Genomic DNA, 26,301 nt, shown 5'->3' on the forward strand with positions numbered 1-26,301 from the left:
TGATGGCCCCAGGCTCCATGCAGTACTTTTGCTTTGAAATGTACAAGAGCACCAGTAACAGAACTGGAGCCATGTGGCTCTTCATGATAAACAAAGAATTTCAGAAAATGCAGCACCTCTGAAGCATCTGTTCATTTGTGCATGTTCAATGGCAGATACAGATCTGATACACAACTATCCATGCATTTTCATGAGTTACTATTCTGACAATCTGAGCCTAAATGTGTCAAATCATGGGGCTTTCTACTTCCCTTGAGATATGTTCCTTGTTACAAATTCCCATGGCACCCACAGACAAGAAATGATTTTCAGATAACAGCAGGCCTGAATTCTCAGTCACTCCTTCCCACTGCAAACAGATTTGAACAGAGGAAAATTGTATGAATTACTTACATCAGTCTGTAAGAGTTTGTTATCTAAAGTTAAAAGACTATGAAAATTTGTCATCCAGGTTTCCATGTTATCTTCAAAAAACTCAGGGAGATCCTGTGAGGGCAAAAAGTATGAAAAATGCACATTTTAAGTTCATTTATGATTAAACTGGTTTGGTAGCTTTATAGCTACTTGTCCACTTTTCTTTAACAATTTATTTTATCAAAAAAGATGATGGACAAGGACACAGGGAATAGTGGAAGACCCTGAGATAAAGGTTTCATACTATTAGCTTCTATTTCTAGTATTTGTTTGGAAGATTTAACTTCAAGGAATGTTGAGAACCATGAAGGAGGCTAGATTTTCTCTTCTAAAAGATGGTGGGGAGGGAAGGGGTCTCTAGTCACAGTCCTTTTTGTCCTTACTATTCTTGCCCCGCTAGGCTCAAGACATAGAAAGGCTCAAGACATACAATCCTATTCTTCAGTCCAAAAGGAGGAAACAGGAGTGGACTCTAGTAGTCTAAAGGGGATGTTTATCATATTTCAAGAGCCTGTGCTAATACAGTTGCTTTACATTGTAGAGAGTCTAAAAGCAGATATGCTTGTTTTACATCTTAGTGATAGAAATGTAGCCGTGTTAGTCCTGTTTTTTGTTCCAGCTATACTAGACTATGTAGCACTTTAAAAACTATAAACCATCTTGTTAGTCTTTAAAGTGCTACATAGTCCTGTTTTTTATATCTTAGTGATTCTATGGCAATAATAGCAGCAAAATTATGCTGCTATCATAACAAAGTTAGTTTTCCCTCTATTATTTGCTACTTTTAGAGTTTAACCAGATCAGGAAGACTACAAATTACAGTAAAACTCCAGTTATCTGCACCACCTGGAACCCGGAAGTGCTCCAGGCAGCCGGACAATTGGAACTGCTCTGCCCCGGGCTTCCCCGAGTCAGCCACTGGTCAGTTTCAGCAGCAGCTGACTTGGGGACGCCTGGGGCAGAGCAGCTGGGGTGCTGCTGGGTTGGTCCCCACCCCAGACTTCTCATAGCCCTCCCTTCCGATAGTCCGGCATATCTGATAATCCGGCACCCCCTGGATCCTAAAGGTGCCGTATTATCAGAAGTTTACTGTAGCTATAGTTTGGCAAACATGTTAGTCAATCCCAGCCTCTGCATAATGCTTTTTACTTTGGCCAAATAATATGCCCCAGAGGGGAACCTAACTAGATTCAGAGCAAACCAAATAACTAGGAATAATAAATAAAGATTCACCTGAAAATTCAAACTGTAGAATAATTTTGCAATCAGAATTAGAGAAGAGAAGAGAACCTTCAAAGCACTGGCATCATTTGCATGCGTACTGCAAAGTTCAATAGTGGCCTAGAAAAAGATCAATAGGAAACATCAACAGAAAAGAATTTATTGCATGTTTTGCAAACACCATGGAAAGTTACAGTTTTATTGTGAGCACATTCCAGAGTTCTGATGACTTCAGTTCTGTCAGTTTAAAATACAGTACGCTTCCAAACAACAATTTCTAAATAACTAGCATTCTATAAGAATTCACAAGTCTATTTAAAGTGTTATATCATCCCTAAAAGAAGCTCAGAACACTTAGAAATAATTCTGTACCTTAAAGAGATTTGTCAAGGGCAATGCAAAGGCATCAAGGACAAGTTTGATTTCTGTCCACAGTTCATTTGATTTAAATTCATGGCGGTACCTGGCAAACAAAGGGAGGGAGAAGAAAAAAAATTGGTAAAAGCACTGCATTCCAATTTAATTTACATATATGATTTATAAGGAACTCTGAACCTTTGAATTCAAGTCAGTTCAAGCAAATGCAAGAATCAAATGCTACCATTAAAACTGTCCATGTAAGGTCTGAAATTCAGTAACCACTTAAATAAAGCTACTAATCATTGTAAAGTCAGTAACTTCAATTAGAAGTCACAAGCGATTAACACCACCATGAAATTCAATTTAATAAGCAGAGGTATGTGTGTTTTTGCAGAAATTCTGGAATCCACACATTGATCCCTTAATACCTTTTAAATAAGGAGTGTGCAGTGCGAAGGACTCCATTAATGACATGGAAATCTCCACTCTGAAAACGATTCACCATTTCAGTCAGCAGGTCTGGCCATTTCTGAGGGAAGTCTTCCCTGCCAATAATGCTAATGGCATCACTTAACTGAAAAGGAAATTTAACCATTACAGGCAGTCCCCGGGTTACATGGATTCAACTTACATCGGATCCCTACTTACAAACGGGGTGAGGCAACCCCGCACTAGCTGCTGCCCCCCTGCAGACCAGGGAGACGTGAAGCTAGCACCCCCCCCAGCAGACCAGGGAGACGCGGATCGACTTTTCTCAGCAGACACCTCAGCTTGAGAATAAAGGACTGAGGGAAGTGAGGTGTGGGAGAATAAAACTGAGCTCTGGAGAAATGTTTGGCTAGAGTTTCCCCTACAATATGTACCAGTTCCGACTTACATACAAATTCAACTTAAGAACAAACCTACAGTCCCTATCTTGTACGTAACCCGGGGACTGCCTGTATATCGTACCATCTCTGGACAGCATAGTGATCATTACTTACATACTACAGTTAGTCCTTGGAGAATTTTAGGCCACTGTTAGTGACTCCTACCCTCCGCCAGAGCCGGGGTCAGCTACTAATACTGGTTGGGCTGGATGGAACTTCCTTTTCTCTTTCAGAGAGCAGCTGGGGCTGGGTTAAACCCACCTCCAGAAACCTTCCTGAGGTGCAGAAAGCTCTGTATCCCACCCAACCCTTCCTATCTCCATTGCCTCTCAGCCCTGGTGGGAGTGGTCATAATGTGAGGAACTGCTTCGCAATCTGCCCCATGCATTCAGATTCTCCCCCCACCCCACCCATTATCCAGGCCTCTCACACACAGAAACCCCTCTCAACCTCTTGCACCCACACAGTGATCCTCAACTGCATACTGCTAAGTCCTTCCCTCCCAGCATCTGGCCCTCCACTCCTACATTCAGATCATCTCTATGTTCCAAGTGAAGGTAGTTGGGACCTCTCCCCAAGGGTTCCATTCTCCCCTGCATCTAAAAAGCCCTCCCCCAAGAGTCTCTACACATCCAGATTTGCCCCACAGAACCCCTTCACTACACAACTACATTCCTCCACACTAAGCTTCTTTACACTTGAATCCTAGTGAGCTAAACCTGCTTGTCCCACACTTGAATCAGGGAGCAGGGCTAGGCATGCAAAAGCTCTGTCCTTACTGCTGCTATCCTGGTGCGTATGGCATGAAGGGACAGGATCCTGCAGTATTTCTGGGGCTAGCTCTGCCCTTGCACTTTGAATTTTAAATACTGTGCACAGAATTTTCATTTCTGATGCAGAATTCCCTTAGGAATATACAGCGACTGACAGATGGCAAAGATGTAGATGCTCACTTACTTTAGGTTAATCAGATTGAGAGGGATCGTAACTTAAAGAGAAAAACCTGTTTTATCCACTTGTTTTCATTCAAAGAGAGAGCTGATAGATCCATTGATCTCTGGGAGAGCCCAGAACAGGGCTCTGATCTCCCATCAGGGCTTTTAGTATGCCAATGGACTCAGTGGAGCAATAAAAAAAAAAAAAAAAAATCCAACTCACTTCATTTCTTTCATCTTACCTGTTTTTGAATTTGTTCTGGACTGCTAAGCATCAAGTGTATTATGTTGGCTTTAATTGCTATTCTATCTGCTTCACATATTTTGTTTGGTTCATCTTCAATCTACAAGTAAACATTAGTTAGCTATTAGATGTGTATATTACTCCTTGATACAATGAAAGGAAAAAATATTCCAATATTTTTAGTGTTCTTTATAAGCCAAGTATGTTGCACCACAGTAAGGTAACCCAGGACAGAAAACAATGTTTGGTGACATCTTTATTTTTAACGATACACCTCTGCCTGTGCTGGAACAATAATGTCAATGTCTTCAGATAAACCAAAAAAATTAAATGTTTCTATCAAATTAGGAACTAAACTTTCTCCTTCAGAATTACTGGTTTGAAGAGGCTGACCAACGACCTCAAAACAGACACCTAGAGGTGAACTGAAATTAAATGAAGGTGTGCCTCTGCTGCAGGAGTGAAGTTAACATGGAACCCAGTGAACTTTGAACAATGAATAAGTGATTTCAAAATACTGCCACATATACAATACAAAACATAACAAAATTACTAGAGAGATTTTTTTTCCTAATCTGATTTACAGTTATGATTGATCCCTTTCTGAGCAATAGCAGAACTTAGAGTCCTATGCCTCCCACATTTTTTAAATGTCTTTTCCTGATTTTCCACCTTGGTGAGCACAACTATCATTGTTGTGGCAACTGCCCAGCTCACATCATATGTTGTTATATTATAATCTTATAATAATGTATGCTCCAAATATGCTCCTGGCTAGGAGGGGAGTGGATTGGAATTAATGGGCCAAGAGAGGCTGTGCAAGCACAGCTATGGACCACCCACAGAAACATGGATATCTGTGAGCAGATTGTACAGGGGAGGCAGAAGCACATGACAGGAATCAGCAGCATCAAAACGTAAGAAACTGCAGCAGGCATACCAGAAGGCCAAGTAAACCAACAGTCAATCAATTGCCAAACTGCAGACCTGCTCTTTTTACAAAGAGCTGCATGCCATACCTGGTGGAGACTTTACCACCACTCCACGCTCCCCAATGGAAACCAATGAAGAGTCCAAATCACAAGTCCCTGGTATGAACAACAATGATGAGCGCGACAGGGGACATGCAACCAGGTGGTGCTATGCAGTTGTGCCATAAGCCAAAACCGATTTGAGGTTTCACTGCTGTGCTCCCTTCATTTCCCTCGCCCTCAGAAAGCCATGGCTAAAGCTGCGAATGGTGCAGTGCACAATCACTCTGAAGCAGAAATGTCAAATTCTTGAGAACTCCAGTATACTCCACATTCCATGTGGTATCAGCTGCCACATCCCTACCACTTCCCAAAGAGGAACATTAAGAGCAGTCACAATCACAACTTCATATACAACAATCATGGCTCTTACAGGTTCGTGGATATGATGCTAAAAGGATTATGAATGTTCTTTCCACTTCTGTAAGCTCTGTTCCATAAGTCCATTAAGGTTAATGTATTTAGTTTTAATTTGCACAGGATTTTTATAGTGCTTTCATTTACTCAATAAAACAATATTGTTTGGAAAATAATTCATCTTTATTAGTTTCCAACATATGCTGCATTATGCCTAATAGTACTGAAAACACTCCTTTAGCTGCACAGTAAAACAACAACTAGGGATGTTAAAATGTGTTTATTTTAGTAAATGTGTAACTGCTGAAATAAACACGTGGGGGGAGGTATCAGAAGCAGGAATGCGGGGGAGGGGAGGGAGGAGAAAGTTGGAAGTAACGGTGAAGATTAATGAATGAGCCCAGCCTCATTGGTTAACTGTTTACACATATACACTGTTATATCCCTATTGCAACACAATTCATAGAACTGGTGAATAAAGTGTAATCAGAAATGCACCAAACACCACACAATTCATAACAAGCCCCAAGCCACAGGACCAGATAGAGCACAGCACAACACATTACTGTAACTTGCTGTTAAAATGCTCTTTCAACGTCTCCTTGAACCATACAAGTCCATGCTGAGATATTGTAATAGCTCTTACATCTAGCTGTTCAAACTCAGTGGAAAACTAATGCACCTCTGCCCTCTACCTCAGAAGCTAAAATTCCCACTTCACTTTACAGATATTACACAGGACAAGGAGTGAGGATCATTGGGACATTTTTCTGACTGAGATTCAATTTTTTTAATAAAATATCAGCACCCTTTCAGTCTTCCAAGAGCATATTCATTCAACTGCCATTCCGACTGCTGAGCCAAAAGCTGAATCTTTTCTTGATGCTGTTGAGATGGCCAGTACACATTTACATGAACCAGGAGAGTAAAGAATAGGCTGGGTAGGGATGTAAAATTTTGATTTGGCTAATTGAATAATTGACACTTCACAGGCAGAAGCGCTGCGGGGAGCACAGGGCCAGCAGGGGACTTGAACAGACCTTTGCTGGCCCCGTGCTCCCCGCAGCATTTCAAAGCGACAGCACTGCATGGAGCCTAGGGTCAGCCTCCACATGGCGTTTCAAAGCGCCAGCACCCCCTGGAGCCGGAGGTCAACAGGGGAGTCCCAGCTGACCCCGGGGCTACAGGCAGTGCTGCTGCTTTGAAGCAACCCTTACTTTCCCCCCCACCTTGCTGCCTCTTTCTGATAGAGGCAGCAAGGGTGGAAGCAACTAGTCAACTAGCCTGTTGACTATCCGATAAGCATTTGCTTATCGGTTGTCGACTAGTCATTCACATCCCTAAGGCTGGGTCTTTCAGGATCTGTGTTAGCATTTCAACATCCCCAGTGGTAAATTAGGAAGGATTCCCTGCTTGTAGCTTTCTGAACAGTCCTACGTTCTTAAACGTGCATATCATGCACCTTCTCTCACCAGGTAACACTGATTTTGGTGCAGTGTCCCTGGTGATCTGCCAGCTCTTGTATAACCTTTGAAAAGTAGCCCTCTTTCATGATGTACTCTGTGGCAAAGTGGTCTGGTGCCAAAATAGATGCATATAATCTGTTGTTCTACTGCAGATCAAACATCCACTGCAAATCCATGCATTGTGTCTTGTGCAATGTTTAGTTACAATCCTGTGTAGCAGATTAATGGCCTTGCATACTTCCATGACAACAGTCCCCACTATGCATTTTCCAACTCAAAAATGACTTTGCAATGACAACTTTCCACAGCTTGATCACTACTCACTTCCCCACTGTCAGTGCAGCTCTCAATCACATGTCACTAATGGAAGGCTGGGGGCAAGCTTGGTACACTGGGCCAGGAATATGGCCTTCCACATGAGCACATTCTGGATCCACTGCTCATGATCCTAAGCCTGCATTACTATGCCAACCCAACAGACAGTCCTAGTTTCTAAGGGCCAAAACCAGTGTTCCACCACTTGCAGCTGTTTCACGTAGACCAACAAAAATCTTGAACTACTTATTATATCCCACAGCAATTTACTCTTCACAAAGTCATGTTCTTCACAGCTCTCCAAATACCAGAGGATTGTGTATCCTGTGCCTGCAATATTCATGACAATTGTTCAGAGCTGTGTATTGCTCCAAGCTTGTCCGAGATGGTGGACAGCAACAAGTTCCACATGGGTTCATAGGACTTTCAAAACAGGCATGAAAACTATGGGATAGAGATGACAGTATACGGTAGTTGAGAACTTGAAAGCTGCAATCCCAATCACCACTGAACAACTCACTTACACCCCACCATGTCAAAACTTCACAAAACAAAGTGTACTGAGTGGTGGAAAGTTGCACACTGGACAATGTACTACTCTGTTACTCAAAACAAGCATTCCTGGCATACGGTAAGTGCTGACACAAGAAGCCAAGTTTGCACGTGCACAAGTGGTAACTTTACGCAAATATAACGTGTGCTGGTAAAAGTTTATAGCAAAGATGTGACTTATGTGTTTGATAAACTATGTGCCCTTTTTTTCCCTCCCCCAGCCCTTGAGCTTTATACCTGGGAGATGCCTAGCCCAAGATTGCCACATGGCCCAGAAAGGTGAACCTGGGCACATACTCTGTACAGCTGTTCTGCAAAACAAGAGATATGCCACATTTCAACTGCCAAAGTGAGTGCTTGAACCCTCGTGGCAACCTTAATGATACTTTGGATCCACATGACATCTTTATCCTGTGTGCTTGTACTAATGAGCAAACCATTGGCACCTTTTGCTGTAACTGAATGCTAGGTACAACTTATAACAACAGCAAATAAAATATTCCATACAGAAGTGTGATTTGACAGTGTCCAGTTAAATTGTAGTAAGACAGACACCAAAGGCCTCAAAAGTTTAGATCACTAACACAGTCATCACATTTGTAACAGAAAATTCACATTCTGATTTAACAAATAGTTTGCATTACTCCTAAAGCATTTTTCCAGCATTTTAAAATGTATATGGTGATGCTCTTTAAAGGCACAAATGGCATCTAACTAGGGATGTTAAATAGAATAATTGAATAGTCGTGTAACCGCACAAAATATTATTGGTTACATGACTATTCAATAGTCCCTGGGAGCAGGGCCGAGGGCCAGTATACTCCTGGCCCCTCTCCCAGGGAGCCTCCTGCCACTCCATACTGCTGCCTCTCCATCAGAGGCAGCAGTGCAGGGTGACAGGTGGGAGCCAGTCCACAAGGAGAGCTGGTTTAAAAAACTAGTTTCCCACACAGATTGGCTCCCTGTCCTGCAGCCTCCCCTGCCCCCCGCTCCGCCCAGCGTGGGATGACAGCAACCCTTGTCCATGGGGGATCTGAGCTCCCCGTGGAAAGAAGCTGCTCTAGCCAAGAGCAGCTCCTGTTTGTGGGAAGCTCGGACCCACCCACAGACAGGGGCTGTTTCACTGCAGCCTTCCCTGCCCCCCTATGCTGCTCCCTCAGAAAGAGGAAGCAGCTCATGGAGGGGCAAGGAGGTGGCTCTGTGGAGCTGGTGCTGGGTGGAGGGGAGGAGAATAGCTGGCTTTTAAGCTGTCTCCCCCCAACACTGGCTCCTGCCTGTCCAACCCTCCTGGGAGAGGCAGACCAGCAGAGCCAGCTCCTGCCGGTGCCGCCCCCTCTCCCTCCGCACTGCTACCTCTCTATCAGAGGCAGCTGTGAGGAAGTGGGAGGGGGGAGGGCAGATCCGGTGCTTGTGGGGAGCCAGCTTAAAGCTCATGGGGAGCCTGATACAGAAACAGTAGGGGAAGAGAGAAGAAAATGCATGTAGTCAACAGAATTAACCAATAAGGCTAGGCTTATCAGTTAATCATGTAGTCTTCTACACATTGACATCCCCAAAATCTAACTCCCTTTATCTTTGTTGGGAATTCAGTATTTAGTTGCCACATGTACCTACAAAAATATCCACAAATTGTCAAGACTGATAGGCCTCAAATGTAGTTGTTTTATCCCATAAGTTAATTTCACTACAGCTGAATATCATGAACAAAGAATGTTCTAGGATTTCTCAAATAAGAACTTTAAATTTCAACAACGCCATGAGAGACTAAAACAATATAACGCCCAAGTGTAAACAGTCTTTAAATCAGTTTATCTTAAGTCCGTTACAACTTGACCTAAACAAACTGATTTTTAAAGTGTCTTCATACAAAATTGTATTGATTTATCTAAAATGTTTTTTTTAAATATCACATCTTGAGTTGAAATGAAGCAACTTTCTGTTAGATCAAACTTGCACTACTATCTTCTGCATTTTTACAGAAACTTGAATGATAAATGTTATATTCTTTCTTCATCATTTCACTATTAAGCTGTATTCTTAAGATCCAGCAAAGATGTGAAATTAGCAAGAATCCTACCATCTTTTAGGCACCAAGAACCCAAATACTGTCAATTCCTATCCTGCCAATAAGTCAAGAGCCATATTTGTTTTTTGAACGATTCATCTACCATCTCTCAAAGCACAGATATGCAAACGGTCTCTATGATTATTGTTCACATAAGAGTAGTTTACTGCACATTTTATCACAACTATTCACCAAAATACCTACAATTCTCCAGTTTCTTTTAATATAATTCTTGAAAGTTACAGAGGCGCAGACTTTGATGACGTTATCTTGCGACTTCTCCAGCAGCGTTAAGAGTAACAATGGGTAATTCTGGTTTCCTTCAACTGATTCAAGAAACTTCTCCGCTGTAAGATAATATGCTAAATTTAACAAAAAATGTATTCACTTTTACAGTGTCCTATCATTCTTCAACACCAACACAAAACAAGGCCCCATTTAGTAATTAGACTAAGGATGTTAACTATCGAGTAATTTACTAGTTGAGTAGTTGATGGAATTTCCATCGACTAATCAACTAGTCGATAGGCACTTCCACAGTCCTCCTTTGAAATGTACAAGAGCCCCCACTGGAATGACACGTGCAGCCCTGGGCCAGCAGGAAGCCCACGGAGGCTCTTGTGCATTTGAAAGCAGAAGCATCCACGTGGAGCCCAGAGTCAGTGGAACTTCCTGCTGGCCTTAGGCTGCATGCGGGCATGCCAGCTTTGAGATGTACAGGAGTCCCCAGTGGAGGCTCTTGTGCACTTCAAAATGGAAGCACCCTCATGGAGCCTGGGGTCAGTAGGAGACTGAGTCCCCCGCTTACCCCAGGCTCCATGAGGGTGCTTCTGCTTTGAAATGCCATGCGGAGCCTGGGGTTAGCTGGGGACTCCCCAAGCTGACCCCGGTCTCTGTGTGGCACTCCTTGGAACTTGGGATCAGCTGGGGACTCCCCACCTGACCCTGGGCTCTGCGCGCTTTGAAATGGGAGGTCCCCAGCTGATCCCGGACTCTGTCAGCATTTCAGAGGGGTAGCATCGCATGGAGCCCAGGGTCAACTGTGCAACACTGCCCCTCTGAAATGCTGCCACAGCATTTCAAAGCAGCAGCACTACACTGAGCCCATACCCAGCTCTTCCCCACCCTCTTTGCTGCCACTATCTGAAGTACCCTCTCTTTGAAGGGTACCTTCTCCCCCCTCCCCTTTGATGCCTCAATCTGATAGAGGCAGCAAGGGGGGAGGGAAATCAACTAGTCAACTCGACCATCCGATAAGCATTTGCTCATTGGATAGTCGACTAGTCCTTAACCTTAAATTAGACTAACATTTCATGAGAGTCTCAAGAAAATAAGTATGTAAATAGATGCATTTCAACAAAAATTGACAAATATTTAAAACCTGTGGTGCTAATGTGTTTCTACCGCAAATAAAAGCTTTTAATGCAGAGCAGGCTGTGGAAATATTTCATCTTCACCATTACTAAAAAACAATGATCCACACACAGCAAATTCTGGATTATTTTGAATTAGTATTAACCATGCTTGAGAACAGCATTGCTTCTTTATACTGACAACCGTATTTAGATAAAAGAATATGAAATTAAGAAGGGAAACGGAAGAGAAGGAAAAAGAGAAGAGTTAGATAGCTTTTATTTACACATTTTGTCACAGGGTTACTTCAGAGACTCAACTGCTTTAGAAACTAATAAAAAATAGTTTAAGATAGGAAAAAGATCACATTTAACAAACTTCAGTGGCAGTTCAGGCAGACAGAAGAGCTGAACAAACACTATGCTTTTAAGCCAAGAGCTATGCATTTTAACTGTTTTACCTGGACGCCGTATAGAAGGATCTGGATCTAGTGTCTTCTTTAGGTATTCTGTTAAAGTCTGTAAATTGGCATCACTGAGTTCCATAACTGCAAAACCTAAAGATGCATAATATATTTGGTTAAGAATTCAGAGTAAAAAATACTTCCCATGCAATCTGTTTACCAGCCAGATATGAAGTGTATGAAATTATTTAGGATTTACATTTTCATTTGAAATTTCAGAAAGTGAATTCATAGCCTGTATTATATCCATGCAAAACTGATGTGAAAGTGTCATACTTTTTGCTTTAGATGTATATTTATTTTCACAATTATGCAGGACTGCCAACAGCTATTTTATGAGTTAGGCCTGAGCACCTAGAGAATTCCAAGCAGAACAGTTAAGTTCTCTGGAAAACTAACTCTTGCTTAAAGCCACATTACGAGCATTAACTTTTGTAAAGAGCTTCCAGTATAAAATACTCTAGGAACAGAAACCTCCTTCAAGCCAAAGCCAAGCTATGCTACTCTTCCTCTCCCCATATTATTTTACACAGATTTCCAGGTTCACCTCATTGATCTGATACCTTCACACCTTAGTTGAGATCATACAAGTGACAACTGTCACTCAAAGTCAAGACACATTTCAGTTTTTGTACCAGCTCTTCCCCCCACTCCTACTTTTCCCAGGTTGGTCTGTTTGTACCTCTAAAGAGCATCAACATATACACTATAAAATGCTGGAAAAATGCTTTAGAAGTAATGCAAACTATCTGTTAAATCAGAATATGAATTTTCTATTACAAATGTGATGACTTTATTAGTGATGTAAACTATTTAGGTCTTTGGTGTATGTGAGAGAACACTGCATGTTGTAAAGGCATACCCTCCTGCCCCTAAACAGAAAGGTTAGAGGCATCACTTTTCCCTGAAGTATTTAGTTGACCTGACTATAATCACGTTCATTAGCTCATATTAGCTAACAAAATCCTATTAAAAGGTGATATCCAATATGGGTGTGTCTACACAACACAGTTATTTCGAAATAACTAATGTTATTTCGAAATAACAATGCGAGCATCTACACAGCAATTCAATTATTTCAAAATAATTTCAAAATAATGGCTGGCTCATTTCACAAGGAATAATGCTTATTCTGTAATAGCTATTTCAGAATAGCAGTAGTGTGGATGCTTCACTGCTGCTATTTCAAAATAGTTCCTCCCCAAGGCCTTTCAAAGTAATTACTTCCAAGTGCCTTCTCAGGCTATAAATTGAAGTAGCACATCCACATTAGGGAAGCCTGCCTTGGACTAGTTTTGAGGCTTCCCTGTGGTGTAGACGTGCTATTTTGAAATAAGCTATTTTGGAAAAAAAATTCAGAAATAGCTTATTTTGAAATAAGCATGCTCTGTAGACATAGCTCGTCAACTTTCATAGGGTATGTGGTAAAATGACTTCATCGACCATTACCATGGTAAAACAAATATTTGATCTGTCCATAATGAAATATTGCTCACTCCAGGAAGATATAATTTTGCAAGGCCAGGAAATCAACCAATACATAAGTCATTCAGTTAATCTTTTCAGCCTGAATGAAAATCAGTGCTCATGAAACAAATGGACCACAAGTATTGGCTTGGAAAGCCTGGCCTAGAAAAGCAGCTGTATAATATAGGTATTAGGGATGTTAACAGGTGGGTAGTTCGCTATTTGGGTATTTGATAGAATTTTTATCAACTATACAATTAGTCGATAAGGGAGAAAGCACTCAGTCCCAGCTTTTACAAAGCCTGGGAGATAGCCCAGCTCCTACTACATTTAAACTGCAGAACCACAGAGGGGTATCTACCTTCCTGGCTTTTACTACATTTAAACTGTAAAGCCGCAGAGGGAGGAGCTCCCAGACCCAGAGTGAACTGGGTCTGAGCCCAGCTTGCTCAGTCCCTACTCACACTGGGTCCAGCAGCCCGTCCGCAGGGGGTCCCAGAGGGAGCTGGGACCTCCTGCGGACAGTGGTTGCTGCTGCCAGAGCAATCTCTGCCTGCAGCAAGCTTGGGCTTGCCACGGGCAGAGGCTACTTCACAGCAGCCCCTGACCCCTCTCTGCACTGCTGCCTCTGATGGAGACAGCAGTGCAGGGGGCAAAGGGGGAGATGGCGCCTCAGAGACAGTGCTGGTGGGGAGCTTTTAAACCCACTCCCCCAAGCACCGACTTCTGCTCCCCCACATTGCTGCCTCTAATACAGAGGCAGCAGGTGGGGGGATGCGAGTAATCGATGTGACTAACCGATAAGCCCAGGCTTATCGATTAGTTGACTATTCACTTACATCCCTAATAGATATATTGACATACTCTACCCTAATCAAACTTGTGTCACTTGTGAATTATGCAGACTTGAAAACATTCCTGCAGTGATAAGAAACAAAACATACCAGTGCTCCTTTCCCATAATCCCATGGTTAATGGGAATTATAGTAGCTACAAGAATGTTGCTGGTTTTTCATCTTTACACAAAGTTTTCTCTATTTCACACTCCACCTCTCATCTACGGCCTTCATCCTTTTTTGATACAACCAGGAAATAAAAGACATTTTAGCCAAAGCTATGTTAGCTACTGAATTAAGTTTTTATTCCCACCAGTCTCAACCTACTTGTATGCTTTTCAGAGATTTTCTTCCCTGGGAAATTGTCATTGAAACAACTTTGAATTCGGATGACTATGATTTCCTTCTCTGATCTCAGAGCACGAGTTGTGAATTTCAGAGCCCTTTCAGTTGCATCTGGCATTTCAGCCAGTTCGCCAAACCACTCTTATTTCCACAAAGACAGAATGGGCTTTTCTCCTTTAAGAGCTTATTATAAAATAACAGAAAAACCTCAAAAAGAATGAAATTTAAGTCTATCTTCACAGTCCCATTTCAGATTTTGGATTAAATCTTTTTTACCCTACATTAATTTCAATGGGATTATTTATGGGCCCATACCTGAAAGGAAAATGATTTAATTCACATTAACATTATGAACAATTGGTGGTTGCGGGGCTATATTGCTATGTATCAGATACGGATGTAACAGTGTAGTCGATTAACCGATAAAAATATTGGTTAATGTGATAGACTACACACATTCTCCCTCCACCCTCATTGCAGTAAATTCTTTAGCAGCCCGGGCAGCAGCCTGGCTCAATCCTGGCTCATGCCGGGACCTACCCCCACTGCAACTTCATTTAAAATGTATTGGGAGTCAGGCGGGCAGGCAGCCTGGCTCAGTTCCAGCTCATGCCAGGTCCAGGAACTCAGATCCCCTTCTTTCCCCAGACAGGGGCTGCCACCACTGTATCAAAGGCAGCAATGAGGGGTGACAGCCAGTTCGCAAAAGGAGCTAGTTTTAAAACTGGCTCCTTTCATGGACCAGCTCCCACCAGGCACTCCACTCTGCTGATACAAAAGCAGCAGCGCAGAGTGGCCAGGGGCTCCTCATGAGTGGGGCTGGAACGCACTGGCTGCCGGCCCCACCCCTGGGGTCTATAGAATAGCTGAGTAACCAATAAGAATTCATGAGATTAATTGACAATTCCATTAACCAACATTTAACATCCCTAGAATGAGAAAGACATCATAATGCATCTTCCTTAACAGACCACAGTTTAATCTAGAGAGAGTAAAATTTTTTTTGAGCTGACCTAGGCAAGTGTCTATGCTGACAGACACTAACATAATTCACATATTAAGGAGGAAGACACATTCACTGAAGGCAAGAATTACTATGTCAGCGGTGCAGTGCAGAAAAGAAAAATTCATTGCTCCTCCAATCCACTTGCATGGAATACTATAAAGAACTTTTCAAAACACTGAATGTCTGCTCTAAATCATTACATCACTTATCAGGCATGAGTTTCACTCCTAGGAATACTTATTTCCATAACTGAGTTAAAATATAGTAGGCAGAATATCTGACTGACTAAACCATGATTAGGGATGTTAAAAATCATGTAAAAAGATAATCATGTAAGTGCCGAGAATTTCAGCAGTTACATGCTTACCTGTGCTGTGGGCTCTGCAGTATAAAGCTTAGCAGGGGTGGGGAGAGCAGGAGCCGGTGCTGGGGGGGGGGGGGGGGGGGGGGCGGGAGGGGGGGAAAAGAGCTGGCTTAAAAGCTGGTTCCCCCCAGCACCAACTCTATGGTGCCATCTACCCCCTCTGAGGCCTCTATCAGAGGCAGCAGTTGGGGGTGGAGGGCAGGGGAAGCTGCCAGAAAACAGCCCCTGTCTGTGGGGAGACCTGCTTCACATCCTATGGACAGAAACTGCTGTTACCTTGCGCTACTGCCTCTTTATCAGCACAGGGTGGCAGTCAGCCAGTCCTCAATGGGAGCTGTTTTTTAAACCATTAAAATTGAATGCAGTTACCCAATAGCTAACATCCCTAACTCAAACATCCCTACCACAATACCTTGGAAACAAGTATTTGCTAGGATTTTACCTGAAGCAAGACAAAATGAGGGCAGAGTCAAGGGACAGAAAGAAGTGCAGCGTGCTATGATTCACCATTAGAAAGATCTATCTTTCCTGCAAACCAATATCCCACAATACCCACTTTCAGAGAGTGATGGAAGGGGTTTTACTATCAGTGTTGTAAATCCACCTCCTTGAAAAGTGGTAAACTAGGTTCACAGAAGAATATTTCCATTATTCTAGCCATATGTACACCATGGTTATGCTGACCATACGTCCCGGTTTTTCTGGGACAGTCCCGAATTTAAATGCTCTGTCCCAGTGTCCCGATCATGTGGGAAATGTCCTGGAAAACCCAGTCAGATCATCCTAGAAACTGCACTGTCATTTCCCTCCCACGCTGGGACAGCCTCGCAGACAGTAGCGTGGTGCAGTAGCAACATGCCCTCCCCCAGCACTTAGGCGGCTCCTGGGTGCTTTGCCAGCCACAACCAGGGCAGCTTCCGGTGGCGCGCAGTTTCTGGATTGGGCTTGGTCAGAAGCTGGAGACCGGAGCATTCTTCGAGCTCCAGAGCAGTGCACGATGATGCCTGGCAACCCCATGCCAGTCCCTCCCTCCCCCCGCATGCTCCCATCTCAGGATGCTTCTGCCTCCTCCTCCATCTCCAGTCTGCCGCTTGTTCTTTGTACAGTGGCCACTGCGGGGCAAAGGGAGGGGGGGAAAACACACACCAGGCAGGTCCAAGAGCACGCCTTGTATGGCTGCCACTTGACTCCAGCTGGAGGCAGGGCCGCCCATGGTGCTATTTTTAGTACTGCAGTCTCAGTCCCCGCAGGCAGCCCCAGCTCCAGCTGGAGTCAAGTAGTAGTCTCATTAGGCGCATTCCAGCAGGGGCAGCCCAATTGGAATGGGACTCGTGCAGCTGCCGCTTGACTCCAGGTGGAGCTGGGGCAGCTGGTGGAGACTGGGGCAGCAGTACTAAAATTAGCACCATGACTGACCCCAGCTCCAGCCCTGCAAACTGGAAGGCAGAAGGTGAGGGATGGGGCAGGGGGAAAATAAGGGGGAGGTGGGTAAGGAGAGAAAGGGACTTGTACTGAGGGAGGAGGTAGGGCAGGAGAAAAAAGGGGAAGGCACCGTGGGGCAGGGTGGAGGAGAGACAAATGTCAGGGGGCCAAGAGGAGACAATGAGGAAAAGGGAGGAAGGGGGGAAGGTATCAGTGCAGGTGGGAAAGAGGGGGGACAGGGTGATGCTGGGAGAGGGGGAGGGATAATGGGAGCAAAAGGAAGGAGGAGGGGTGGAGATGATGCCAGGAGAAGAGGGGTTGAAAGGAGGGGTGGGCATGAGGATGGAGCAAGTCATGTGTAAGGGCACAGAGGGGCATGAGGGGAACTGGAGCAGAACATGGGTGAGGGGGTGAGCACCAGGGAGAAAGCAGGCAACGAGGGTAGGAGCAGTGAGGGAAGGGGGAGGCACCAGGAAGTTGCAGTGGTAAGGGAAGATGCAGGTGCCAAAGGATTGTGGGGGTGAAGCAGAAGGGCAGACATGTGGAGGGGAAGGACGGGCATTAGAGGAGAGAGGCACAGCAGGTGAGTAGAGGGAGGTGTTAGGAGAAGGGATTGGGGAGGGGTAGCTATAGATGATCAGAGTGGGGCTAGAGGAGAAGTGGGCACAGGGAAAACAGAAGTGCTGGTGCAGGGGTCAAAGAGGATGGGGAGAGGGCAGGTCCCTAAAGGGATGAGGGGAGAGAAGGGCAGGGGCCAGGACAGCAGAGGAGGATGGGGGACAGCAAGCACCAGGGAGGAGTGGGAGACATGGCAGCAGTGGGGAAAAGTGAAAAGTTTATAAGGTATTAATTAACAACTTGGGTGCCACAGTGGCACACATCCGAACAAGCGCACATGAACTCAATATTGGTGCACAATACAAAACTCACTCCGCTCATGGGAGAAAAATCTTAGAGGGAACACTTCCCCCAGCCACTCCCCGAGTTAATGAAATGCAAGTTGGGTTAATATAATTGCAGGCTAGTTGCATGGGGATACCCGGGGGTGGGGGAGAGAAACCATCCCTTATAGGCAGAGTTCTTAGAGTGGTCACATGACACTCTTTACTTCCGGTCATGTGTCCATCTTGACTCCAGGAGTACTACCTCCAGGGGTGGGATTTCTTGTGGCAGGGAGCGTGGCTAATGTGTCCTTAATTTTGGTTCAGAAAATATGGTCACCATAACCATGGTTTAAGTAAGATTCACTATGTCCTTTGGGATCATGAATTTCACAGTGCTGAGTGAAATACTTAGGTCAACCTAAATTTTAAGAATAGCCCAGAACTCAGTTGCAGATTTCCGAACGTGGAAGAAAATGGTAATACACATGGTAGTAATGGGCCTCTCAGAATCTGGTATTTTTCTCCCAGCACCTATTGCCCATACTCTTCATCCCAACATTCTCTCAAGATTCTAAGTAGCCATATATACTTTAGCAGCAGAGCTTGTTCCCATTTTAGGTTTCAGTGAACAGGAAAGAGACGGAGGAAAGAAAAGAGTTAAATGTGGGTGCCCACAAACATTTTAGAGCAATTATATCTAATATGTTTTCACAATCACCAGCACTCCTTCGCTATCCATTCCAAGTTCCTAAATACCTGCTTTGATTACAGTGCCAAAGCACAGCATGAAATGGATGTAAATATGCCTCCTCCTCCCAGAACTCTTAGCTCATTTCCACTCTTTCTAACACATCCTAGCACATCTTTTCCCTTTCAGCTGCAGCCAAGTAACCAGGCATACATTTAAATGACTAGGTGCCCACAAAAATATTTTGCAGCAAAGGCTGATGCCTTGCCACACCTACAACGCTAGGAAGTGAACGCAGCTTACACCCAGGAAGGAGTGCCTGAGTTTCCTCCCGTGGTTGTACAAAGTATTGGTGAGTGTACACAGTAGGCACTAGGAAGCAGGAGAGAGAAACGTGCACCAGACTGCAGCAGCAAAGACTGAAGACAGCCCACCCACGTGGTGAGGCGTCTTCGTTCTCCACGGTTATCACCCAGCCTCCTACGACACGCTGCTATAAAAACCAGCTCCTGTGCGCCTCTGCCCATCATACCGCAGTAATCCCAGACCACGTGTACGAGGGACAGACGAGAGCGATGCCCTTAAGAGAGGGCAGACCAGCCCCTTGATCCCTCCCTGCAGCGCTCGTTAGACGGCGGCCGGTCCCTTGCACCCAGATCGTGCAAAAGGGGCCGAGGAGATTGTCCCCTCCGCGGTCCCCGAGTGGCCAGGAGGCGGCCCCAAGGGGCGCGCTTAGGGCCCCGGCGAAGGGACTGAAGCAGTAGCACCCTCCTTCCCCTCACACTAACTCGCTGCTTCTCCCCCTCCCCCCCCCCCGGGAGACTGACAGCAGCGCAGACCAATCAGAGAGAACTTTCCTCTACTACTTCGACCCAGGAACCAACGCTCGCGGGTGCACGCGAAGAAGGCGGGCTCAACTGAGCCCAGCACATTCAGCTGCGCCTCCTGCTGGGCCGCGGAGCTCAGCCCCCGTCCGGAATAAACAGAGATCCCCGTGTAGGCAGAGAAGGGGACCCCGGCTTGCGAGCCTTGCCCGCCTGATAGGGGGGCGCACGCGCACAGCGCGTCCTCACCTGGAGGGGCTCCCCGGCGAGCGGCAACTGCGAGCGCTCCGGCTCCGCTTCACATTCAAACCGCGGCGAGAGGGCGCGGCGGCTTCGGCGGCGGCGACGCACTGACCGCATCACGCAGAGCGACGGTCCGCGCGCGGAGCCGAGCCAATCAGCAAAGCCTCAGCGACCCCTCCGCTTGGGCCAATCGGCCTGAGGCAGCCTGGGCCGAGCCAATCGCCCGCCTCCTCCCACAATGCCACTGGGCTTGCGGCCGCCGAGGGTCGGAGAGCAGCCGTCTCTCCTCGTCCCCGCTATAGGCAGCGCCCTACGGGGGCCTTCAGAGGCCACGTTTTTAAACTTTTCGCTTCGCCCTCCCCTTCCAACGGCTGGGCGCTCCGCGTGAGAGTCTCGCCTCGCTGCGGGACACCGGCCCCCCCTCAGAGCGTTAAGGGACGCGCCGCCTGTCACCTGACTCTGCCCTTGTCGGGGCCCTGGCTGCTCCTCGCAGGGCAGGGGGGCCGCGCAGCGTGCCCGTCTCCGCCGGCTGCGCACTGCAAGGAAGCGAGATCTGCCGCCGTCACCGCTCCGCTGAGCCGCAAGCCCGCCAGAGCTCGGCCACCGCCTTCACTGCCACCAGCTCCCGCCAGGAATGACTGGCCCGACCCCGTGTGTGATCGCAGGCCCCTACGCAGGGGTTGTAAGTGTGGACCACAAGGGTGTGAATAACCCTCCCCCCTCTCCCCGCGGCTCCCCAAGTAAGCGGGGACATCAGCCCCAGCCTTCTCCTGGCTGGTCGGAGCATGCGGGAGGGAGGCTTGGGCAGTGCAGGATCCTGCTTACTTGGGGGACCTTCACACTTGCCCCGTGTACAGGCCTGGGTTAAAGTAACTCGAACCAATTTATCTGGGCATCAGCTTTGTGGAGAAAAACAAAGTGATTTTTACCCCAGAAAGCTGATGCCCAAATAAATCAGCTTGTCTTTACAGTGCCACAGGGCCCTCATTGTTTTTACTAATACGCCTACTCCTCTGAGGTCATGTCTGTACTAGATGTGGACTGTCAGCTTTAATGTACAGCTCCTATCAGCTTCCCTTACTCTGAGAGGAGTAGGAATAAGTGCTCTTGGCACCCCACAGCACCCTCTGTTCAGTTTGGTGGGTCTCTGCTAAATCAAATGCTAGAAGATCAATCTCAAGCTGAGAAAGTGGAAACATGGACTGAAACATGAGCTTTATAAGCCCCTATGAATTTAAAAAATGGAAATTGATACCATAAGCTTCCCACATGTGCTCAACAGAGCCATATAGCTGAAGCTGCCATTGTAAGTAGTTTGGTGGATAAGGTAAAAGAACGGTTACTTACCTGTAACTGTTCTTCGAGATGTGTTGCTCATGTCCATTCGAAGTAGGCGCGTGCACCGCGTCTTCCAGAGCGTTTTCCCTAGCGGTACCTGTAGCGCCGGGAGGGTGCCCCCTGGAGTGGCGCCGTCATGGCGGGGCATAAGTACCCCTGCCGGCGCTGCCCCACCTCAGTTCCTTCTTGCCGGACACTCCGACGAAGAGGAGGTAGGGTGGGAGTCGAAAGGACATGAGCAACACATCTCGAAGAACAACAGTTACAGGTAAGTAACCGTTCTTTTCTTCTTCGAGTGGTTGCTCATGTCCATTCGAAGTAGGTGACTACCAAGCTAACCCCACGGAGGAGGGGTCAGAGCAGTCATACCACCAGAGTCATAAAGGAAGGTGAACAATAAATGGATTTATTTGAACAATCCAACACTGACAAGGCACCAATTAAGAACAAAAACAACCGGATATATATTTACTTATTTACATAACAGATTCAAGGACTGCAGAGCCCACCCTTGCATCCTCCCTGGCCTGCTGAAGTAGCGCATAGTGTGTTGCAAACGTGTGAAGGGAAGACCAGGTGGCTGCCCTGCAAATTTCTGTGATTGGTACCTGGGCACCAAAGGCTACCGAGGATGCCTGCGCCCTGGTAGAGTGTGCCTTCACCCTGGGTGGGGTTTTACCAGCCAGTTGATAACATTCTGTGATGCATTGCACCACCCATCTTCATAGCCTTTGTGTCGAAATAGGCGACCCTTTCACCCTATCCCCAAACGCAATAAACAATTGTTGTGATTTACGGAACGGCTTGGTCATATCAATGTAGAACGCCAGTGCCCGCTTGGCGTCCAGGGAGTGCAGGACCCGCTCCTTAGAAGAGGCGTGGGGTTTTGGGAAAAAAAACGGGAGATAAATCTCCTGGGACAGGTGGAATGGTGATACCACCTTCGGGAGGAAGTCTGGATGAGGCCATAGCCTTACATTGTTATGGGAAAAAACAAGGTAGGGCGGGTCTACAGTTAGCGCCCTTAGTGCCAACATCCTGGGAGCTGATGTAGTGGCCACGATGAAAGCAACCTTCAATGAAAGATGCAGCAGGGCCAGCGGTTCAAAGGGAGGTAGCATAAGCCTGTGGAGGACCATGTTAAGGTCCCAGGTGGGAAGCAGGGCACTCACCGAGGGGTACAGCTTTTCCAGGCCAGTAAGAAACCTTTTACCCACCGGGTTAGAAAAAAGGGAAACTCTTGCCATACCAGCGTGGAAGGCGGAGAGAGATGCCACATTGACTTTGATAGAAGAAAAAGATAGGCCACTAGACCGAAGCTGGAAAAGGTAGTCAAGAATAGTTGGAATAGGAGCCGAGGACAGGTGTGCTCCTCTCCGGGACGCCCAAGATGAGAAGCGCCGCCACTTGGCAGTGTACGACCGTCTAGTAGAGGGTTTCCTGCTACTGAGGAGAACCATCTGAACCTCTTGGGAACATTGCCTTTCAGGTTGGTTCAACCACGGATAAATCATGCCGTTAGGTGGAGAGACCGGAGATCCGGGTGAACCATGATCTCCTTGCCCCAGGGTTGAGTTAGCAGATCCCGGACTAGATGGAGTGCTATTGGGTCCTGGACAAGCATGTCTACTAGGATGGGGAACCAGAACTGTCTGGGCCACCTGGGGGCTATGAGAATGATTGAGGACCAAAAGGTCCTCCCCCTGGTCAATACCCTGGAAATTAGGGGGAAAAGGCATAGAGAATGCCCTCTGGCCACACGGTTGTCAGGGCATCCCCCAGGGAATATTTCCCCAGCCCCAGCAGGGAACAGTAGTTCCTGCACTTGGCATTGCTTGTCGAGGCGAACAGGTCTAGGCGGGGATAACCCCACCTGTGGAAAACCTGGCAGGGAGCAGAGTCCTTGAGGGTCCACTCGTGGGCTCCAAAGGATCTGCTCAGCGTGTCTGCTAGCAGGTTTTTGCACCCAGGGAGGTATTCCGCTTGAGGTGTGATACCGTGCCTGATGCACAAGTGCCAAAGTTGCAGGGCTTCTTTGCAGAGGGGAGGTGATCGCGCCCCACCCTGCTTGTTGAGGTAAAACACCACCGCTGTGTTGTCCATACGAACCAGGATCGAGCAGTGGGTGAGCCTTGGCAGGAAGGCTTCGCAGGCTCTCCTCACCACCCACAATTCCCGGACGTTTATGTATAGGGCTCGCTCGGAGGGGGACCAAAGGCCTTGGGTCCTGTGCCGCCCCAGGTGTGCTCCCCAGCCCAGGTCGGACGCATCGGTGACCAGCGTCAGGGAGGGGGGAGGGGCATTGAAAGGAACCCCGCTGCGTACCTGTCAGCCAACGGTCAGGGCAGTGTGTGTGTGTGTATGTTTCTGAGAAAAGGTTTAACGTCTGTGTCTTTACTGCTAGGACCGGGGTCCCGTCGCAGAGGGTGGCCAGCAGGCCAACAGACGCCCCGTTATATAGGAAGAGCTTATTACACCTTAGATTTTAGCTGCTAGAACACGGGTTCCTTCGCAGTGGGCAGCCTAGGAAAGGCTGAAAAGGTGCCCCAACGGATCTTGTCACCTGGGAGTGACACAGATCCAAACGCCCAAGCTCTCCCTATGTCTGTCCCTTTATGACCGGCTGAAGTTCTTTTAAATTGTGCTTGGTTCTATTACAGCAACTGAAGGAGTCAGGTTAAAGCTTAAACAGTTACAGGTTTATTAAAGGCTTATAAAAGCATATGGTTACAATGGCTATTGCTCTCTTTCTTAACTGTTAACAAATACAGATTTTAAAAATGGTTACAAAGAAAATAAAGATAGAAAATAGAAATAATGGTACCAAGTGACAGCTTAATCTTTAAAGAGCTCTAACACTATGTATATATATACTTAAACAAAGGACCACATCCAGGTACAATTTTTACCCCTTTCTGTGCCTCTCGACTCCAGCGTGTCAGGCCAGGGTCGGTCCCTCAATTCCTAGGAAAGACAAATACGAGGTGGGCGTCCCCTTGGAACCTCGGGAGATCAAACACCAAACCCGAACAGCAGATAAATGGTAGATTGACACACAAAGCAAGTGTGCTGCTGTACCCATCTTTATACCCCTGGGGGCCCGTATTCTTTTTCTTATCTTAAGAGGCCAAATTTTACTGGTCTGTTTTGTGGCGCCAGTTCTTACAAACAAGTTTCAAGTTAATTTACACTTGTAAGAGAGGAAGATAGCTAAATTAGGAGTGCCGGATGTTCTTGTTGGGCGGGAGATTCCTCCCCCCGCGGACGGATGTGTGTTCGTATCAATATGGGTTTGAGTCAAGGACACTCCTTGGCATCCTCTTGGTCAGCAATTGGCGTATCTCTGTTTACAGCCATTCACGGTCACACAGCCTGGGCCTTCTGGTCTGTGTGCCCTGGATGCTCCAGGCAAGCAAAAATGGATGTTACAAGGGGGGTTCCTGTCTGGCTACATTCCACCCCCTGATATGACACACCACGTCCCAGGATACAAGATGGCGATGATACTAGCACCTCTTGCCCACCTTGGGGGAATCTAGAAGTGCCCAATGGCCGGAATAGAAGGTTCAGGATCTAGGAATTGGCTAGGGTCCTTTCCCAGTGCTGTATATTGAATGTGCACAGAAGAGAGAGCTGCATTAACTAGGCATTGCACAATACATAGAGTTATGCAGAAAATGATTACAAAAATTGCAGTGGTTAGAGCAGTGGTTATAACAGAGTGTAGAAAAGGAGTTAGGGAAAATTCTAGCTCTTGGGCTAACCAATTTAGCCACAAGATGTTTACATTCTTAATTACAGCATGTCTTACCCCATACCATTCGTTGCCACTTCCCTTGCCTCCCCCCAAAGTTATTTTGAGGATTGCGGTGGTCGCTGTCATTGAACCATACCGGTCCCCATTGGAAGATGTCACTCTTGTTCCATCAGTTGTTTTGGGCTGAGAAGGACAAACTCGATCCCAGTCCAGTAGAGGAGTTAAGTAAGGTGTTCTGGTACAGCAGTAGCAGTTGGGATGAGGAAGAAGACCATGGCGAATTGGAGTACCATGTCTTGCTTCAGCTTAGATTTCTTTCCATAGTTCAGTCTATAACCAGCAACAGCGATTGCAAGCGCTATATATACAAAAAGTTCATGGTGGTTTCCCGGATCCACACCAGCGTTGGGAGGGATACATCCCACTGGAGCACTGTTCAGGGCCATTGCCTCAGTTTCCTGTAATAAAACAAAAGTTCGCCAGTCTTGGATACAATCCAAGCCTCAGTAATGGTTATTGGTGTTAGCCCAGCGTCTGCAGTGGTCCAGACTCCTTTTCCCTTGTAGGAGTGCAGTATGTGGGGTTGCGTTCCTAAACTGGGGTGTTTAATTACCACAATGTCTCTAGGTACATATTTAGAATCTTTGAGTGGTACAGTGGGGCTAGGAGGTGTTCTCCCTGTAGGGAAGAAATCCCTTACTGATCGGACTGCCCGTAGGGGTCTGCCGATTGTTTAATCTTTGCACCACAGTATCTAATCTGTATTCCTATTTGCCATCTGTGGGCCTTTGGGTCTTCATGGATTCTTTACTTCCCTACTCCTATGGGTAGGCACGGAGGAGATGGGGACTCACCACCATAAGGGCAGGGTGGTCAAAGCCTTCAGGTCTTCAATACTGGCCTTCTAATTTCTTTAATTTAGTTTCATTAATTAACAATCTAATTAGTCTCTGGTCCAAATATCTGGTTAGATCTAGTGAAGTGGACACAGAGCTGGACAGATCCTTCAAACTATTCAGGATCAATCGGTTGGCTGGGCTGGTGTCTAGGCCTTTAGGGGCACTGGATATTACTGCATCTACCAGCCTGGATTCTATACAATTTCTGGGCTATGACATAAGTATTGCTGACAGAGTTTCCAGGCCTAAACCAATCTGCGATGGTATCTGCTAAGCCTCGTCGTAGCTTAATTAGGCACTTGCCAATTTGATTAGCCAGTCTAGCACACAGCTGGTCTATAACAGTGTGGAACATCACCAAGGTAACGACTAGTGACAGTTGTCCTGGTTCTGGGACAGGGGTCTGTTCAGGGCATGATGCACAATTGGGAGGCTCTATTTTGTCCTCCAGTACCTGGTTAATAATACGGCAAGTTAGCAATGGCCATTGTTTAACAAATGACAGCCATGCCTCAGGGGTTACCTTTGTTTGGACTTTAAGTGGTAAGCCCCAGTGGAAGTCAGTAGGTCTAACTTCAGTGGC

General features: G+C 46.3%; 1 protein-coding gene across 2 annotated transcripts in view; it reads right to left on the reverse strand.

The window, feature by feature from the left end:
- The window catches only part of CSE1L (chromosome segregation 1 like), a 42,238-nt gene extending 22,362 nt beyond the window's left edge, over positions 1-19,876 (reverse strand). Inside the window, exons 1-8 of one of the 2 annotated variants that reach the window (XM_075901235.2) lie at positions 19,731-19,876; positions 11,643-11,738; positions 10,034-10,176; positions 4,042-4,143; positions 2,424-2,569; positions 2,008-2,098; positions 1,648-1,755; positions 394-486 (exon numbers count right to left, since the gene is read on the reverse strand). In XM_075901235.2, the coding sequence (XP_075757350.1) occupies positions 394-486; positions 1,648-1,755; positions 2,008-2,098; positions 2,424-2,569; positions 4,042-4,143; positions 10,034-10,176; positions 11,643-11,727 (768 nt within the window). In that variant the 5' untranslated portion in view covers positions 11,728-11,738; positions 19,731-19,876. Of the gene's footprint in view, positions 1-393; positions 487-1,647; positions 1,756-2,007; positions 2,099-2,423; positions 2,570-4,041; positions 4,144-10,033; positions 10,177-11,642; positions 11,739-14,056; positions 14,195-19,730 lie in introns of those variants that run through there. The other variant, XM_014578146.4, reaches the window with a different exon arrangement.
- Between the last annotated feature and the right edge of the window lie 6,425 nt (positions 19,877-26,301).

The sequence above is a fragment of the Pelodiscus sinensis genome, chromosome 17, assembly GCF_052426305.1.
Source record: "Pelodiscus sinensis isolate ZL-2025 chromosome 17, ASM5242630v1, whole genome shotgun sequence".
NCBI lineage: Eukaryota > Metazoa > Chordata > Testudines > Trionychidae > Pelodiscus > Pelodiscus sinensis.